The sequence below is a fragment of the Lynx rufus genome, unplaced genomic scaffold, assembly GCF_022079265.1.
Source record: "Lynx rufus isolate CCGP_SWC_20201006 ecotype Redwood Valley unplaced genomic scaffold, mLynRuf1.p SCAF_9, whole genome shotgun sequence".
NCBI lineage: Eukaryota > Metazoa > Chordata > Mammalia > Carnivora > Felidae > Lynx > Lynx rufus.
The window spans coordinates 107950453-107968709 of NW_025814897.1; the positions used below are offsets into that span (position 1 = coordinate 107950453).

Here is an 18257-nt window from a genome sequence, read left to right on the forward strand (position 1 = left end):
GCCTCAAATGGAGATAATAATCACACCCCACAGGGCTTCTACCAAAGGCAGGGAGATTCGTTAGGTTAGAGTTGGTGGCCAACAAGGTGGGGATTTGGGGAATGGCCAGTGCCAGGCAGGGCTCCCCTTGGAGGCCTGAGGGCCTGGGGCGAAGGGGCCTGCAGGGCCCGCTCCTCCTTGACTGCCCCCTCCTCCCCTAGAACCAGCTCCAGTCTCTTTCTGGGTTTCTAGGTGACTTGGCTGGCCCCTCTGGATGAGTTCTACTTTAAACCTACTGCTGCTACTGCCTCTGTATTGGGGGGGCTCCCACAGGGGCCCCCAGGCAGGAGCCCCCCCAGCCAAGCCCTGCGGGAGGGGCTGCAGCCCCCACCTATCCTGGTGCCCATGCGCCTTCCCCCCTCCCATCTCTGGAGCGCAGATTTCAGGGCACCTGCTGTAGGCCAGGCACTGCGGAGCCCCTCCTCAACCCCCCTTGTTCGTGGACACCCACGAGGCTTCTGAACCCTTTGGGCAAGCGACCAGTTGTCTCCTTCACAGTGTTCCGTAGGAAGCCCAACGGGCTCCAGGTTCCGTCATGGGGGCCTGCAGAACGAGGGGGCTATTCTAGGGCTCACTCTGGAAGGCCGGGATGCTTAGGTCCTTAAAGGAGGCGGCAGGCGCCCGGCCTCCCCGGGCTAGGGACGGGGGAGGGGCGCCAACCGGCAGGAGGCCCATTAGCTGGCTAAGTGCTCCCAGGGAGGGGGAGACCGAGCTGCAGCAGGGGTGGGGAGGGGGGGTGAGGCGAAGTGAGGGCAGAGGGGGTGGGGTGGGAGTGGCTTTTCCTGCATTCAGCTAAGTGCTGCTGGAGTGTGGTGGGGGCAAGGCGCCCCAGGCCCCTGTCTGGCCCTCCAGTAGTACCCTCGTCCCCCGCCCCTCCGAAACCTTAGCGGGCTGAACCCTCTCGGTCTTCAGTACCGCCCTCTACACCCAGTCTCTCTGGCTGTACCCCTAACAATCGCCCTGGCGCCAAGCGCTCTCCTCCAACCCCAAGCAAGTCCAGAAGAGCACCCCCCGCGAAGTGCCGGGGTCCAGGTATGTCCCTGCCCCATCCCCCCCTGGCTGCAGTCGCCGCCCCGACCGCCAGGGGGAGCCGCGGGCGCGGGGCGGGCGGGCGGGCCCGACGCGACAGGGAGGGGCGGGGCCAAAGCGGCCCCGCCCCCGCCCCGCCCCACCCGGGCCCCGCCGATTCTCTGGTCTGTCCGGGACAGACTGGCGGGCGGGCGGGCGCTGACGCCGCGGGGCCGGAGCGGGCCGTGCGGGAGCGCGCTGACGGAGCAGCGGCGCCGTCGGTCCCCGTCGGGGCTCCGTGGGTCCCCGACTCGCCCCCGGCCGGGCCATGGCGGGCGCCAGGCCCGGCGTCCACGCGCTGCAGCTGGAGCCGCCCACCGTGGTAGAGACCCTGCGGCGCGGGAGTAAGTTCATCAAATGGGACGAGGTAAGCGCGGGGGCCCCCTGTTCCACCCAGATCCTGGGACTCCCTCGCTGAAACTCAGTCAGATGCCGGGGACCCCCACCCGAGCCTGGGCTGGCCACGGTGCTTCCCCCCCCCCCCCCCCAGCCAGTCTCGCTTGTGCTCCGGAAACTTGAGTCCCCAGTCGTGCCCGTAATGAAGACTTTGGCCCCCAACCCCACCCCCAATCCCTTCAGCTGTGGAAAATTTGGATTTCCACTCCTTGGCCCGGAGACCTTGAACCCCAATGAATCCCGGACCCCCCTTTTCACTCTCTCTTTCCACCCCTCCCTCCCGGTCTAATTCTGGTTCCCCCAACCCCGGCCTGGTCCCCAGACCACTGCCCAGCACTAGACTCTGGCTGGAGGACCCTGGCCCCCAATCTGGCTCAGCGCACCCCCATTCTTCCTAGTACCCTAGCCTGAACATTGTTCTCCATTCATCACTTTTTCACCCTATTCTTGCTGCACCCTTTTGCCCTGCTTCAGGAGCCCATCCCAGCTCAAGGCTCGGGAGAGAGCACCAAGTCACCCCCTAGTGGAGTCTTTGCCCCCCAAGTTCCTCCACTCCTGGGGAACTTTGCTCTCCACTTCTTAGCATCAGGGACTTTGAAACCCAATAAATCCTGGCCCCCCTTTCTACCGCCCCTGCCCCTGGTGCTTCCTAGAGGCCCCGGCCCCCACCTGCAGCTCCCCGCCCCTTCCTGCGCCCCACCCTCGTTTTTACACCGCCCCCTCCTCTGCCCCCTGGGCCCCTCCTTCCCCAGGGCCTCCACCCCGCCTGCCTGAGCCTCCCCGCTGCTCCTTCCCAGTCAGGCCAGAGGCCTGGAAGACTCTGAGCTCCTTTCCGGCTGGGTGGGGCGGGTAGGCGTGGGAGCTGGGGGGAGGGGCTGGGGGCGTGGCCTGAGGCAGCAGGTGTGCCTCAGAGGGGTGCCTGGGAACTCCAGGGACCAGAGGAGACCCCTCCCCCCAGTCTCGCGCAAGGGAAAAGTTTCTCCTTTTCCTTCCAGTGTGATAAACCCAAATAAGGAAGTGGGAACTGGGAGAGGGCCCTGGGGGTGGGGTGGGGGTTGCTGACTGGGACTTGGGGCTGAAGAGCAGGGGGCCTGGACTGTTTTTGAAGGCCAGACCCCAGGGAAGGGGCAGGGGAAGGCCCTGGGGTCGGTACCCACAGAACTCCCCTCTCCTCACACTACTGGGGGACCTGAGCCCCAGGGCAGGGTTGGGAACCCCAGAGAGGGGCTGAGGATGGGCGTCAGCGCAGTGAGGCGGGGGAGGTCCCCGCATCCCTAAAGTTCCAAGGCCTCCTGTCCTTTGTAAGAAAAGAGATGGGCGGGGCCGGTTGCAGATCCATTCACCAGAAAAGGAAACTGAGTCTGGAAAGTAGAGACTAACTCCGGTCCCCATAATGGGGTGGCAGCTAAGGCCACGAGCTGAGAGCCCAGCAGGAGTCCTGCTTCCTTGCTGCCCAGGCCATGGGACTCTGGAGCCATACTGCCTGGGAGCAGGTGCTAGCACCTCCTTTTGACCTTAAGCAAGCACCTAGCCTCCCTGTGCCTCGGCATCCTCATCTGTTAAATGGGAAGTAGGATAGCACGGACTTCATAAGGTTGTTAGGAGGCCTGAGTGAGCTCCTAGAGGGCCACTTGGTCTGGATGACCCTCCCGCCAGCTCTGGCTGCTCGTCCTGAGTCGCACAAGGGTGGCCCTGGGAGTGTGCCAGGGACCAGATCCTCCTCAGAAAATGGAGCTGGCATACCCTTCCTTGTCCTTCTGCCAGCCGCAGGGCTGTTTGAGGGAAGGGAAGACAGAATTCACCGTCTAGTCCCAAGGGCAGGGTGAGTCCCCTTCTGGGGGGACTCAGTCTGTGTTCTGTAAGGTTAGGGGGAGCCACAAGACTGTGAGACTCCAGTTGGGTGCAGGGTGGGGGGGGTGGTCATGGGCTTTGAGGCAGATGTAAGGGCTGACTGGTTGTCATGAGGCCCCGGGGGACACAAAAGCTGCGGAAGTCAGACTTCCAAACCCTCTGCTTTCAATCCGTAAACGTTCTGCAGGGGGCTCCAGGGGCCTCCGACCACTAGGGAGCTGTCAGACCCTCTGCGGAAATTGAGCCCAGGGTTGGGGTCTGGGGAGGGGGGGGGGGGTCAGATTTCATGGGTAGAGAAGGAAGGAGAGGGTATCCTAGCAGAGGAGCAACAGTGGAAAAGCTGGAGGAAGGGAAAGGGAGTCAGTGGTCCCTGTGACTGAGTCTTAGAGTAGGATACAGGTGAGGGCGGGAGGGGCACTGGGACCCCAAATGTCACGCCAGGGACAATCGCGTGAGCTTTATCCAAGAACTGTAGGGAACCACAAAGGAGACCTGTGGGCTGGATGACGCTTCGTTTTCACTCGGTGGCAGGAGCATGGGGGTGGATGGCCGGAGGGAGTCCAGGGATCAAGCCTGGGCCACAGCCCTCACTCACTGACCCCTGCTTTCCCGTCCCGTCCCCAGGAGGCTTCCAGTCGGAACCTGGTGACCCTGCGTGTAGACCCCAATGGCTTCTTCCTGTACTGGACAGGACCCAACATGGTGAGGGTGGGCACTGGTACAACTTGCTCAGGTCTAGGACCCCTGGCCCTGACCCTTGAATCCCTCCTACCCACCCAGGAGGGTGGGGCCCAGCTGCTGGCTGACCTCTCCCACGGCTCCCTGGACAGGAAGTGCTAAGGGCGGGGGCTGAGGCTGGGGCTACAGCAGGGGGTAGCCACTCCCTGGCCCAGGGGGCAGATCTTGGGGGCCCCTGGCTCCCGTCCCATAGCCTCTCAGCCCTACTCTGGCATCTGGTTTCCCCAGGAGGTAGACACCCTGGACATCAGTTCTATCAGGGACACGCGGACGGGCCGTTATGCCCGCCTGCCCAAGGTGAGTGATGGGGTCCCGGACCGAGGGTGGGAGCGAGGCCTTGGGGGGACCCCTCTTTACCCTTGGCTTCCAACTACTCAGGACCCCAAGATCCGAGAGGTGCTGGGCTTTGGAGGCCCTGACACCCGGCTGGAGGAGAAGTTGATGACAGTGGTGGCCGGGCCAGACCCGGTGAATACAACATTCTTGAACTTCATGGCCGTGCAGGATGACACAGCCAAGGTGGGCTGGGGCCAAAGGGTCGGCCCTGGGGAGCCCCACTGCTGAGTCAGCCATCACTTAGCATCCATTGTGTCCTAGGCTGTCCTCTACCCCTATTTCTAATCAGCCTCTGACAAGGCAGTATTTAAGCACTTCACTATGGGCGTACCTGGTTCTGGGTGTGGGCTGGGGCTGGGCCAACCCCTCTGTTCCCCGTTCACTCACCCCCCCACCCTGTCTCCTGACCCCTCAGGTCTGGACCGAGGAGCTGTTCAAGCTGGCTATGAACATCCTGGCTCAGAACGCCTCCCGGAACACCTTTCTGAGAAAAGCGTGAGTCCCGGGCCTGCCTGGGGGGTGTCGGGGGTTCAGGTGGCCACGCCCAAGGCGTGACCCTTCTGCCTGCCTCCCCAGATACACCAAGCTGAAGCTGCAGGTGAACCAGGATGGACGGATCCCAGTGAAGAAGTGAGTACCCCTTGCCTCAGCACCTTCTCTCCTGCCCCCCCCCTTAGTGACCTTTGCCCCCACTGACCCTGACCCCTCTCACCTGCTCAGCATCCTGAAGATGTTCTCAGCAGATAAGAAGCGCGTCGAGACTGCGCTGGAATCCTGTGGCCTCAATTTCAACCGGGTGAGGAGGCCGGGACAGGAGCAACGGAGGATGTCACGGAGGGTGTCTGGTCTCTTGGGGCTCGCTGCCTCTTGGGTTCTCACCCCACGCTTCTGGTCCCCAGAGTGAGTCCATCCGGCCCGACGAATTCTCCTTGGAAATCTTCGAGCGGTTCCTGAATAAGCTGTGTCTGCGGCCAGACATTGACAAGATCCTGCTGGAGATGTGAGCAGGGCTGGGCCCACCTCCCAGCCCCCAGAGCGCTGGGTCTGGCCTCTGCCGGCATTCCTTCTTTCCGGCACAGCCAGGGGAAGCGGCACGGCCGGGGGTCCCCGTGCGCCAGGGCTGGGGCCGAGGCTGTGCCGTGAACTGCTCTGTGCTGATCCTTGGCTGGGGTTACTTTCATCAGCCTGTGCCCGGGGCTGGGGACCGAGGGGATTCGATGTGCTGTGGGACTTTGCCTGAGCTCACACAGCGAGTGAAGACTGGGGCTGAAGTTGGGAAGCAGGCATAGCGGGCCAAACACTCTGTGGCCTCCAAAGCCCTTGCTAATGTCAATGCCGGCACCTGGTGGTTAGGAGGGTGGATGGGAAAACTGAGGCCCGGGGGGCACAGCCGTTCGCCCAAGTCCCAATCAGCAGGTGCTAGAGCCAGGCCCAGAACTTTCCTCTTCTCCCGGGGCGAGGGCCTGGAGCAGGGGCTGGGGAGGCTCTAGCCTGACTCAGCTTCCTACCCCCTTTAGAGGCGCCAAGGGCAAGCCATACCTGACGCTGGAGCAGCTCATGGACTTCATTAACCAGAAGCAACGGGACCCGAGGCTCAACGAAGTGCTGTATCCACCCCTGCGGCCCTCCCAGGCCCGGCTGCTCATTGAGAAGTATGAGCCCAACCAGCAGTTCCTGGAACGAGGTGAGCCGGAGGGGAGCCAGTCAGAGTTGGGGGCTGGCAGCAGGAGGCGCCCCAACTGACCCGGCTGAGCCCACCCATCCCCCAGACCAGATGTCCATGGAGGGCTTCAGCCGCTACCTGGGGGGTGAGGAGAATGGAATCCTGCCCTTGGAGGCCCTGGATCTGAGCGCAGACATGACCCAGCCGCTAAGCGCCTACTTCATCAACTCCTCACACAACACCTATCTCACAGGTGAGTGAGCCACCCTCGGGCAGCTGGAGCGGTGGCATCCATGACCTCTGCCCCTCACGTCACCTCCCTTGTTTGGAGGTGACCCGTCCTAGGGATGCAGGCAGGCAACAGGCAGCCTACCCCAGGGGAGCGGGGCTTCCCTGCATGGGCACATTTCCCAGATGGCCCAGAAGCCTTTGCTGGGGAAGGGCTGGCCTGCGAAGGGACACTGAGGCTGGGCGCAGGTCACCGTGTGGTGGGCTTCAGCAGGAAGGAGGCCGGAGGCGGGATGGCTGCTGGGGCAGGTAGAGGTGAGAGGGAGTGAGAGAAGGAGGCAGGGCTAGACCAGGGCACCGGAGGCATTTGGATTTATCCTAAGTGGGCGGGAAGGGCTTTTCGGAGGGTGTTATTCAGGGGAGGCGATGAGGCCCAATAAAGGGAGCAGGTGCTCTGCAGAGATTGCATGGGAGGCAGCGAGGGGCCTCCCCGGGCAGGAGGTGATGGAGGCTATTCCAGGGCGGCGGCAGGCAGTGAAAGGAGGAGAGGGAAATGAAGGGCCGTGGGGTCTTGGGGACAACTGTCCACTTGAGGCCAGTAGATAGGAGGGGGATGTTTATCTGAGAGAGGATGAGCCCCGGCGAAGGAACCAGCCATCAGCCAGCCCTGCTCGATGCTGACTCTGCCCGGTTTGGATGGATGCCAGGGGCTGGGTGGCAGGACGTGGGCCCCGCCCTGGGGGATTTTAGGAGAGATGATGCTGGTTCCACAGTGAATTAAGGAGTGATGGAGGGCTGGCCAGACAGCCCGGGCCCGGCCGCCGCGGGGGCCTCTGCATCTCCAGCATGGCTGGTTGAGGGGCCGTGGCGGGCCTGGGGAGGAGGGTGAGGACCCCGGCTGGCCGGGCGGCTGTGGTGATGGAGCCTGGCCGCCAGCGGGGCAGCTGGCTGGGACGTCGTCGGTGGAGATGTACCGGCAGGCACTGCTCTGGGGCTGCCGCTGCGTGGAGCTGGACGTGTGGAAAGGGCGGCCCCCGGAGGAGGAGCCCTTTATCACCCACGGCTTCACCATGACCACCGAGGTGCCGCTGCGAGACGTGCTCGAGGCCATTGCAGAAACCGCCTTCAAGACCTCGCCCTACCCTGTCATCCTCTCCTTCGAGAACCACGTGGACTCGTGAGTGGGCCCCTGACCCGCGGACCCCCCGATCGGCCCAAGACAGCCATCCCACCAGGGCACTCTTTGTTCCTGTGACCCTCTGACCCCGAGGGCCTTTGGTCTCCCCTGGGGACTGAAGTCAGCTTCACCCCACCCCGTCCAGGAACTTCTGACCTTTGACCTTGGCCCCACAGGGCAAAGCAGCAGGCGAAGATGGCCGAGTACTGTCGTTCGATCTTCGGGGACGCGCTGCTCATCGACCCACTGGACAAGTACCCGGTATGAGGGCTTGGCACTGGGGCAGGGCGTGGGGGGTGAGGGCGCCCCTGCAGGCCCTGACCTGTCTGTGCCCGCCAGCTGGCCCCAGGCGTCCCCCTGCCCAGCCCCCAGGACCTGATGGGCCGCATCCTGGTGAAGAACAAGAAGCGACACCAGCCCAGCACTGGTGTCCCCAACAGCTCCATTCGCAAGCGGCCGCTGGAGCAGAGCAACTCGGCCCTGAGCGAGAGCTCTGCCGCCACCGAGCCCTCCTCACCTCAGCTCGGTATGGCCCCTGCCCGGCCTTCACCCCCGATCCTGACCCTGAACTCTTAACCTCACTGAGTTCCACCTCCCCAGTGACGCTCCTGCGGCTCCCGGCCTGACCTCCCTCCCCGCGGGGTCTCTTACTGCCACGCAGCTGATGATGGGACCTCTGACCCCTGTCCCCGGGCACTGACTTCACTGAACTATAGCCCAGCTGGATTTGGTCCCATCCGATTTCTGACCCCTCAACCTCAGTTTCCCACCTCGCAGAGCCCTCCTGTTAACCAGATTATGACCCTGAATTCTGACCTCTGGCCTCTGACCTCCATGAACTACCTCCTCATGCTTCGGGTGTGGCCCTCAGACCTCCAACCCCTCTTCTGTGACCCTCACTGAGTCCGTCTACCCCTTGGTTATGATTTTAGCTAACCCTTGACCTCTCACTTTATCGAAGTCCCCTGGGCATGTGACCCCGACCGCTCACCTCACTGAGCCACCTCGTTGGGTATGGCTCTGATTGACGCCTGACTTGGGAATCCCACTGTGTCATCCTTTACCCCCACTGCCAAGGCACCTGTATCTCAGTTCCTGGCTTCTCACCCTTCTGAGCCACGCTACCTACCTCTCTGATGGATAGGACTCTGGACCCTGACCTTTGACCCGTGACCCCTATGTACTACTCTTGGCTTCTGCTCCTACCCCCAGCCACGCTGCCCTGAGATCACCCCCTGACCTCCCCACTGAGTCGCCTCCACACACAGCCCCTCGTGGCTCCTGAGTGTCTATGTTTGAGGACCCCTGTGGCCCTGTTTTCTGCAGGGTCCCCCAGCTCTGACAGCTGCCTGGGCCTGAGCAATGGGGAAGAGCTGGGCCTTGAGAAGCCCAGCCTGGAGCCTCGGAAGTCTCTGGGCGAGGAGGGGCTACAGCGGGGCCCTGATGCTCTCGGATCTGCCGACCGTGAGGATGAAGAGGAAGACGAGGAAGAGGAGGAACAGGCAGATCCCAAAAAGCCGACCTCAGATGAGGTCAGTCCCACAGGCGGGAAGAGGCAGACGCAGCGTGTTTTAATTCCCCAAGCGTTCGCTGAACACCTACTGTGTGCCAGACACAGCACTGTGTACTGGGTCTGACCATGATCAGATGTTATTCCGGTTCTCTTGGAGTTCCCAGGGTGTGTGGGGGGATGGGGGGAGGAGGGGGTCATAGGGACATAGGCACGGAAGCAAGTGTGAAGTTATGCTCATGACTGGGCCGGGGGAGGGTGAGTTAGGGGGCACAACTGGGGGGAAGAAGGAGAGACTGACCTGGGCGGGGAGGTTAGGCGATTAGACCTGAGGAAGAGGAACATCACCTACGTAGGCGTGTGTACAAAGGCCCTGTGGCAGGACTGGAGAGTGCAGGAAGGGGCAGTGTAAGACAAGGGAGTGTTGAGTTCCGAGAGAGGAGCCCCGGTGACAGGAAAGGTGGATCCTGAGGTCAGATTTGGGAGGGGACCAGAGTGGGGAAGGGTGTGTGCGGGTGTGTGCAGGCGTGGCCAAGCTCAGCATTGAGGGTGTCAAGTTCAAGGCTCTTGGTGGGTCACCCGAGAGGAGATGGCAAGGTGGTAGTTGGAAATAATGGCTCGTCTGCACGTGAATAACCGAGTCCCTGGGGTTGGGTGACGAGTGCCAGCTTCCAAGGATCAGGGAGGCAGGAGGCAAAGGAGGAAGGTGGGGCCCAGGGCACGTCGCCAAGGCTCCAGAGAGAAGCCTGTGGGGCAGATGGGACCAGGACTGACGGTCCACGGAGCGGCTGGGGCCCTTGCTGAGAGCCACTGGGCAGTGCAATTGCAGAGGCGGGCAGAGGGTCAGGACCTCCCTCCTGGCAGGGGGCAGATGAGGCAACTTCCAGCTGATGGCTGGGGGGCATGGCCCTGCCGACCCTGTCTTTGGCGGCCACAGGGCACTGCCAGCAGTGAAGTCAATGCCACTGAGGAGATGTCAACACTCGTCAACTACATCGAGCCTGTCAAGTTCAAGTCCTTTGAGGCTGCTCGAAGTGAGTGGGGTGGGAGATGGTGGGAGTAGGAGCCAGCCCAGCCTCTCCAGACCTGACCCCGCCCCCCGCCCCCCCCCCCCCCCCAGAGAGGAACAAATGCTTCGAGATGTCATCCTTCGTGGAAACCAAGGCCATGGAGCAACTGACCAAGAGCCCCATGGAGTTTGTGGAGTATCCTTCCGCATTGCCGGGGCTGGCGGACCAGGGTGGGGGTGCTCACAGGCGGGCTCGGGTGTTCTGATCCCGCTTACGCCACCTGCGCAGGGTCCTCACCCTCGAGCACCTTGGCCTGGGCTTGGGGCTAGCCTGGGAGACTGCATGGGGGCTAGGCCGAGAGGCAGGGGGGCCGGAGGGGCAGAGGCCGGGAAGGGGGTTCACAGGAGCGCAGGGTGGGCCTGGGGCGGGGGCCGGTAAAGAGCATGGCCCCTGACTGCCCACCTCAGATACAATAAACAACAGCTCAGCCGCATCTACCCCAAGGGCACCCGCGTGGACTCCTCCAACTACATGCCCCAGCTCTTCTGGAACGTGGGCTGCCAGCTTGTGGCCCTCAACTTTCAGACCCTGGGTGAGCACCAGCCTGCCTCGACCCCCCGGCTTCCAACCTCGCCAGTTTCTGCTCTGCGACCCTGCTGACCTTGTCCGAAAGGACTTCTGACCGCCTGATCCCAGATCTCCAGACCAAACCAAGACCTTGGCTCACCTCAACTCCTGACCTTGGCTGACCTTTCCCCCTGATCCCACTTGATCTGACCCTCCCGGTCCCCGGTCCTCCCTCTGCATCGAACTGTCCTTCCCGACTCCTGACCCCAGGGGGCTGGCTGACCTTTGCCGTCCCCACGTCACCCCCAGATGTGGCGATGCAGCTCAACGCGGGTGTGTTTGAGTACAACGGGCGCAGCGGCTACCTGCTCAAGCCCGAGTTCATGCGGCGGCCGGACAAGTCCTTCGACCCCTTCACCGAAGTCATCGTGGACGGCATCGTGGCCAATGCCTTGCGGGTCAAGGTGGGGCCAGGGGAGGGCCCTGGCAGGGTGTCCTGGGGGCGGGACTCTTCGCAGCCACCTCACCCTCCTGGCCCCCTCAGGTGATCTCGGGGCAGTTCCTGTCCGACAGGAAGGTGGGCATCTACGTGGAGGTGGACATGTTTGGCCTTCCCGTTGACACACGGCGCAAATACCGCACTCGGACGTCTCAGGGGAACTCATTCAATCCTGTGTGGGATGAGGAACCCTTTGACTTCCCCAAGGTGAGCCCGGGGCCTGCACCCGCCCCGCCGGGCCCTCGGGGCAGCAGGAAGCAGGTGCATGGGTTGGTGGTCAGGAGTCGGAAGGCGGGTGCGCCTGTCACCTCCAGGCCCCGCGTGTGACAGGGTCAGGCCTGGGCTCCTTGCCCTCTGCAGCCTTTAAGAAGAGCACAGGAAGGTGAGACAGCAGGAGGGCCTGCAGCGCCCCCCATGAGGAGCGGGGGCAGCCCACCCCCTCGCTGAGGCAGGAAGGACCTGTCTGAGATCACGGCCGCAGGCTCATGCCAGCTCTGGCCCGCCTCCCGGACGGACTGGACCTCGGTGCGCCGCTGGGGTGGGTGTGGCTCCGTCCCGGACCCAAGGCTCACTGTACAGTTTCTAACCTGGCCATGACCGGGACCGTCCCATGAGAGCGGTGCCTGGAGGGGTCTGCCCGTTTCTCTCTGCTGCTCGCCATCGGTTTGGCCAGGCCGTGGAGGCCGCCACTGGTTCAGTGGCGACGGTGACCGATGGTCAGTGATTGGGTCAGCTCGTCTGAGGGTCCACTCGGAGCGCTGGCCTTGGTGGCCGTGGGTCAGCTCCCTGGCTCAGCACCGGTCTGGGCCCTCAGGTGGTGCTCCCCACGCTGGCTTCGCTGCGCATCGCGGCCTTTGAGGAAGGCGGCAAGTTTGTGGGGCATCGGATTCTGCCCGTCTCTGCCATCCGTTCAGGTGAGGCCAGCTGGGCTCTGGGAAGCACAGGGGCGGTGTGTGCGGGTACCTGGTGGGGCCCAGCCACCTTGCCGTCCCCCCCTCCCAGGGTACCACTACATTTGCCTGCGGAACGAGGCCAACCAGCCGCTCTGCCTGCCAGCCCTGCTCATATACACCGAAGCCTCCGACTATATTCCTGATGACCACCAGGGTGAGCAGGGGCGGGGGGTGGGGGGCTGGCCAGGCAGGGTGGGGGACAGGCGTGCCGGCAGGGTCCGGCAGTGGCTGAGCCAGGTGGCCCCAGCTGAGGGTGGTGAACAGCCCTGAGGGCGGGTTTGGGTTCCGTGGTCCTTCCGTGAAACCAGAGCAGTGGGGAAGGTGTGGCCCCCGGGGGTTCTGTCTCTGAGACCCTTGGCCTCTGCTCCCCACCCAGACTACGCAGAGGCCCTGATCAACCCCATCAAGCATGTCAGCCTGATGGACCAGAGGGCCAAGCAGTTGGCCGCCCTCATCGGGGAGAGCGAGGTGAGCCAGGGCAAGTCGGGGGCGAGCGGGAGACAGCAGGCTCCGGGTGACTTGGACCCTTGGGGCTGCTGGGGGTGTGGGTGGGGCGGGGCGGTGAGGGCTGATCTCTGGACCCCGTCTTCTCCACGCTCCCCTGCCCACACTGCCCTATCCCAGTGCCAGCTGGTAGTCTGGTCCCTCTCCCCGAGTGGAGCTGTTCACTGCCTTACTGTCGACGCCAGCCCGATGGCATTCACCCACACCCTCTGCCTGCGGGGTCGGTTCCCCTTTTGACTCCTCTCGTTCAGAGTAGACAATAGAGCCAAGGGTATGCTGAGCGTCAGATCTGTGCCTGGCCCGGTGTGAGCTCTTTTCACCGACTCGACTCCTAGAATCCTCCCCCCCGCCCCCTGTCACCTGAGTCGCGTCCTGCCACCCCAGTGTAGAGATGGGGACACCGAGGCTCTCCAGCCGGGCCTGCAACGCCGGCCATTCTGCCATGCCGCCTGGTGTGGGGCCTCTGGCCTTTCAGACTCAGTAGGTTCAGCTGCCTTGGGTGACTGTCCACGTCGTAAGGAGGTGGAAACTACCCCTTTTGCGTGCGGGAGGCTTTCAGGACAGACCCGGGCTGGAATCTCTCCAGCTGAAGGGCAGGGTTCGGCTGCTTCACCAAAGCGGTTGCAAGCCACAGAAGCTTTTAAACCCTGGGGTCCTGGGGGCCAGGAGATGGGCAGTGGCTTCTGTGGGGAGGGGTCAGGAGCAGAGGCTTGCCCGCACAGCTAGAGCCGGTCCCCCGGGGCCTGTGGCAGGCAGAGAAATGAGGCTGCTGGAGCTGTCAGCGGGAGAGGCTAGTGCCCACTCTGCGGTCACTTCCTTCATTGATTTAATCAGGAGCTAAGCAACGAGGAAGATGAGCAGCTGTGGGTGAGGGTGGAGGGGGACTGGGAAAGGGGGAGGAAGCTTGGGGTGGGGCCAAGGTTTTCCTGAACAATCTGGAAGTTCCTGAGCACATGCACGGGGGCCCGGCATCCTGGGGACGCGACCTCACGTTATCTGCCCCACACCCTGCGTGGAACCGGGGTTCTAGAAATGCTTACCTTATTACCTCTTATTTCTCTTGTGGGTGTTCAACAGCCCCATATTCTAGATGGGGAGTCCAGGCCAGACGGGCCGAGGGAAGCGGACCAGGGGCATCGGGGAGCCCCGGGAGGTGGGACAGAAGGGCCTGGAGAGAACGGCATTTCTGGAAAGAGCATTCCGCTTTCTCCCCCTCAGGCTCAGGTTGGCCCAGAAACTTGCCAGGAGACTCCATCTCAGCAGCCGGTGACCCCAAACCCCACACCCAGCACACTGGACATCTCCCCGCGCCGGCCCCCGGGCCCCGCCACGTCCCCTACCAGCCCCTCCCTCAGCAGCCCAGGTAAGGGGCAGCCTGGGCCCGGGGTGGGCTGAGGGGGCAGCTCCGCTCTTCCGCCCGCCAGCCTCTCACGGCCCTGCCTCTGCTCTCCAGGGCAGCGCGACGACCTCATCGCCAGCCTCCTCTCAGGTGCGGGGCAGGGGCTGTCCTGGAGGGGGTGAGGCGCCCCTGCGGGGTTGGCCTGCCCCGGCCCAGCCCCGCCCACCTTTGCCCCGTCGCCCGCAGAGGTGGCCCCGGCCCCGCTGGACGAGCTCCGAGGCCACAAGGCTCTGGTGAAACTCCGGAGCCGGCAAGAGCGAGAGCTTCGGGAGCTGCACAAGAAGCATCAGCGGAAGGCGGTTGCCCTCACTCGCCGGTTGCTCGACAGCTTGGCCCAGGCCCGGGCTGAGCGCAGGTGCCTGCAGCGGCCGGGTGTCCTATGAGTGTCCAGACCACGTGCACGCGAGTGTGTGCCGTGCGCGGTGACGGGAACGTGCGGGGGTGTGTGTGCGTGGGGTTCTTCACGAGGTGAGCTCCTTGACGCCCAGGGAGGAGGGTCCGGTGCCAGGGAGATAGAGTCTTCCCACGTTGGGTCCCGCCCTCCCTGCCGGGGAACTAGATCGCTCTAGAACCCCCCCCCCCCACGAGGAGCACGTATTTCCGGCAACCGGTGCCCACACAGGCTCCCGTCATTCGGATGGAACTGATGGGCCTCGTTGTTGGCATAACAGACACGGCCCTCCCAGCCCGAGTCCCTGTGACAACCTGAGTGTCACCCAGAGGGGTTCTTCCTGCAGAGGCGGGGAGGACGAGAAGGCGGAGGAGGAAGAGGTGAAGCGGTATCGAGAGTTCCAGAAGAGACAGGTGCAGAGTCTGCTGGAGCTGCGGGAGGCCCAGGCGGATACAGAGGCCGAGCGGAGGCTGGAGCATCTGCGACAGGTGAGGTGGGCGTGGGGCAGCAAGCGGGGTGGGGGCCTGTCTCTCGGACAGACCCGGCCTCAGCCTGTGTCACCTGGTGGCCGTCCGTGTCCGCAGGCTCAGCAGCGGCTCAGGGAGATCGTCCTGGATGCTCACGCCACCCAGTTCAAGCGGCTGAAGGAGACGAACGAGAGGTGAAGGCCAAGGATCCTGTGTGGGTGGGGCAGGGGGCTCCCTGGTGTTGTTAGGAGGAGGGGAGAGCCCCCAGACCTGCCCTCCACCCTTCCTCCTCCCCGCCACCGGCTCATCCAGGGAGAAGAAGGAACTGCAGAAGATTCTGGACAGGAAGCGCCACAACAGTATCTCAGAAGCCAAGACAAGGGAGAAACATAAGAAGGAGGCGTAAGGGCACCGGGGCCAGGGGGGCTGGGGGCTGGGAGCCCGGGGGGCTGGGCACCGAGCCCACTCTGTCTTGCTCCCTGCAGGGAACTGACAGAGATTAACCGTCGGCACATCACCGAGTCCGTCAACTCCATCCGTCGGGTGAGTGAGGCTCAGGTCCCGCCGCAGCCCCCTCCTGTTCCTTCCTTCATTAGAAAACCATCTCAGTGCCTGGCCTATTGCTATATTATCCTAGAGGGACTTCTAGAACCTTTTCCCTCTGGGCCCCGCAGCCCTCTCTTGCCCCCCTGACATCCTATCTGGAGCCAACTGCCTGTAAAAGTGTCCCATGGCGTTGGAGTCTCTGTCTGGAATGTTTGCTGGGTCACGTCAGAATCCTGGCCCCGCAGCTCTGGGGGGCTCGCACCTGCCTGACTTCTTCCGTAGCCAGAGCCCTAGGGCCCTGACCCCTCCCATAGGGACCCGTGGCTGAGCCTCCCCCCTGCCAACACCCCACCCCCCCCCCCCCGCAGCTGGAGGAGGCCCAGAAGCAGCGGCACGAACGCCTGGTGGCCGGGCAGCAGCAGGTGCTGCAGCAGCTGGCCGAAGAAGAGCCCAAGGTGAGGCCTTGGATGAGGCGGGCAGGAGGCGGGCAGGGCGCTGGGCGGCCCGGCCTCGCCTGTGATACTCCCCCTCCTCCCCCCGCAGCTGCTGGCCCAACTGGCCCAGGAGTGTCAGGAACAGCGGGCAAGGCTGCCCCAGGAGGCCTGCCGGAGCCTGCTGGGCGAGACGCCGGAGGGGCTGGGGGACGGGCATCTGGTGGCCTGTGCCAGCAACGGTCACGCACCCGGGAGCGGCGGGCACCTGTCTGGCGCTGACTCAGAGAGCCAAGAGGAGAATACGAAGCTCTGAACTGGCTGAGCGAGAGGTGGCCACAGGATGGGTGCTGGGAGGGCAGGAAGCTAAGACACTAAGGCTCTTTTTTTTTGTTTTTGTTTTTTTAACTTTTTATCTTTAGAAATTTTATTTTTTTAAACCGGGGCAAGCACCCCACACTAACCCCCTTACTGCACCCTCCTGGGGCCCCGTTAGTCCCCAGCCCCTCCTTCCTGCCTTCAGTCCTAAGGAAGGTGCTGGGTCACTGTGGGCCGGGAGGTTTCTGCGCTCCCTTGGTGCCCACACCCCAGAGTGGGGGTTGTCTCCCTCACTTCCCCCGGGAACACTGGCGGAGACTTTGAGCTCTGGGAAGTAGGGTCACCTTCTTGCTCTCTTCTTTGGGATTTTTTTTTTTTTTTTTACATGAATAAAAGTGGATTTCAGGGACCCTGTGTGCAGTGTGGTCTGGGGTGGGGCAGTTCTGGAGAGGGCCCTGGGCCCTGTCTGGCTCTACGGGCTTCAGTTTCCTCATCTATAAAAAGGGTTTGTGGGGTTGAGGTCAGGCCCTCGGTGAAGGGTTGCTGGGTTTTAACCTTGAGACCTCCTTGCTGGGGGCCTGCAGATCTCCCCGATGACCTGACATTAGAGGTCCTGTGGCCTCCCCCCACACTTTCCCGCCTTTATGTCCTCTGTCTCGGGCCTATCGCTTCTTCCCCCCCCACCTCTCATTACTTTTCTCCCTCCTGGGCCCTTCTTGTCCTCCCTTCACAAAGGCTTAGGCCTCTGCTTCAGGAAGCCTTCCCTGCCCCCCCTTCCTGTTGCCTGATATGACCCAAGCACCCAGCATCTTCCGACGAGGCGGTTCTGGGCCCCTCGCAGGCAGTTGACTCTGACTGGGGATGGACCTTGTCAGCTCGGAACCTGCCCGACATCAGGGGACCGGACCTGGGCTCTCGGGTGATACGCTAGGTGGGGAATGGGTGGACCTAGTAGTGACCCTTCTCCCAAGGGACTCTTGGGAGAAGGGAAGCTGACGGTCACAGATGCATACAGGGACTGGGAGACCCAGCATCCCCCTCATCCCTGTGAGGGAGATGTTATGCCTGTTTTACAGATGAGGAAACTGAGGCCCAGAGCAGAAGTCCCGTGTGCCAGGCCACAGCTAAGTCAAGATGTCCTGATCTGGAGGCAGGGCGGGCCTGGACCTTCTATGGCAGACTGTCTTCCGGCCAGGTTGGAGGACCTGCTCCATGCTGCTCTCTCCTGCCTCTGGACAGCGTGGAGTGGCAGAGACCCCGCAGCGAGGGCGCGGCTAGGTTCTGCTGCAGGGTCAGGCTGGCACGTCCTCAAGGCCTCTCCCGGCTTCCTGGCTTCCTGGGCCAACTGCCTCCCTCCTCCAGAGGAAGGCAGCCTCTTATCTGGGCTTATCTCCTGCCAATTGAGTGTTTTCTTTCTTTGTTTTTGCTGCAGCCTCAGGCAAACAGGGCGGGGAGGCCAGAGAGAAAAGGCTGCCCGAGCAAGGCCCTTCCCAGGGCTGGGGGCCTCTCCCCTTTGCCCTGCGCCCTCAGGGTTAATACCGTTATTGTCCAGACCTTCCCGGCTTCTGGGGTCAGGCCTTGTCCTGTCCCCAGATTGGCCTACCGTATTCCATGACCAAGTCCTATCTTCCCGATGTGGCTCACCACTACCTTACAGAAGAAACACTCCACGTTAGTCCCCGGATCCTCAAAGGCCAGGCTAAACTCCAAACTCCTGGGTATGACATTCCAGACCCCCAGAATCCTGGCCTCTGCTGCTCCCCCATATCCTTTCATGGGTCCACTCTTTTCTCTGCTGGCAATGACAGCTTCCTTCCCCATCTCTCTTTTTAAGTAAGTCCCAGCTCTAACTCACCTCTGCCCTGGCCCTCACCCCGGTACCAGTCCCTGTTAACAGCACTCAGCTGGCGGTAACTCCACTCTGAGAGGCTGGCTCACCTCTGCCAGGAAGCTTCTGACGGCGGGGCTGTTGTGGCCTAATTCATCTTTGTATACTCATTACAAAGCGCTGGCTGGTCTATAGGGGGCGCCAATAAATCTTTCTGGAATTGAGCTCGGAGCCCTGCTCCCAGGTCCTGGTGAAGCTTTTCGGTTCCCTAGTGATCAGTCCATTCACAGCTCTGGGACCAGCCTTCTTCCATCGTCCCCTCCCCCGCTTTGTGCGTC

The 18257-nt window shown here is 62.9% G+C and overlaps 1 protein-coding gene across 2 annotated transcripts; it reads left to right on the forward strand.

Moving 5' to 3' along the window:
* The first annotated feature begins 1331 nt into the window (after positions 1-1331).
* PLCB3 (phospholipase C beta 3) lies at positions 1332-18143 on the forward strand. Of its 2 annotated transcripts, XR_006960564.1 has the most exons (33): positions 1332-1474; positions 3979-4056; positions 4321-4389; positions 4471-4611; positions 4844-4923; positions 5005-5058; positions 5149-5224; positions 5328-5428; positions 5946-6112; positions 6198-6344; positions 7256-7496; positions 7673-7757; positions 7836-8022; positions 8823-9028; positions 9944-10040; positions 10127-10211; positions 10484-10608; positions 10893-11047; positions 11128-11289; positions 11897-11996; positions 12085-12189; positions 12412-12503; positions 13758-13902; positions 13993-14028; positions 14125-14317; positions 14676-14817; positions 14914-14990; positions 15109-15198; positions 15282-15339; positions 15711-15797; positions 15886-16105; positions 17168-17809; positions 17926-18143. XR_006960564.1 is itself a non-coding variant. In XM_047070917.1 (32 exons), the coding sequence occupies exons 1-31, from the start codon at positions 1376-1378 to the stop codon at positions 16087-16089; spliced, it is 3684 nt and encodes a 1227-aa protein (XP_046926873.1). In that variant the 5' UTR covers positions 1332-1375; the 3' UTR covers positions 16090-16105; positions 17168-18143. The 2 variants fall into 2 exon arrangements, 1 of the variants encoding a protein (XP_046926873.1); XM_047070917.1 differs by having other exon boundaries at positions 17168-18143.
* Positions 18144-18257: the final 114 nt, after the last annotated feature.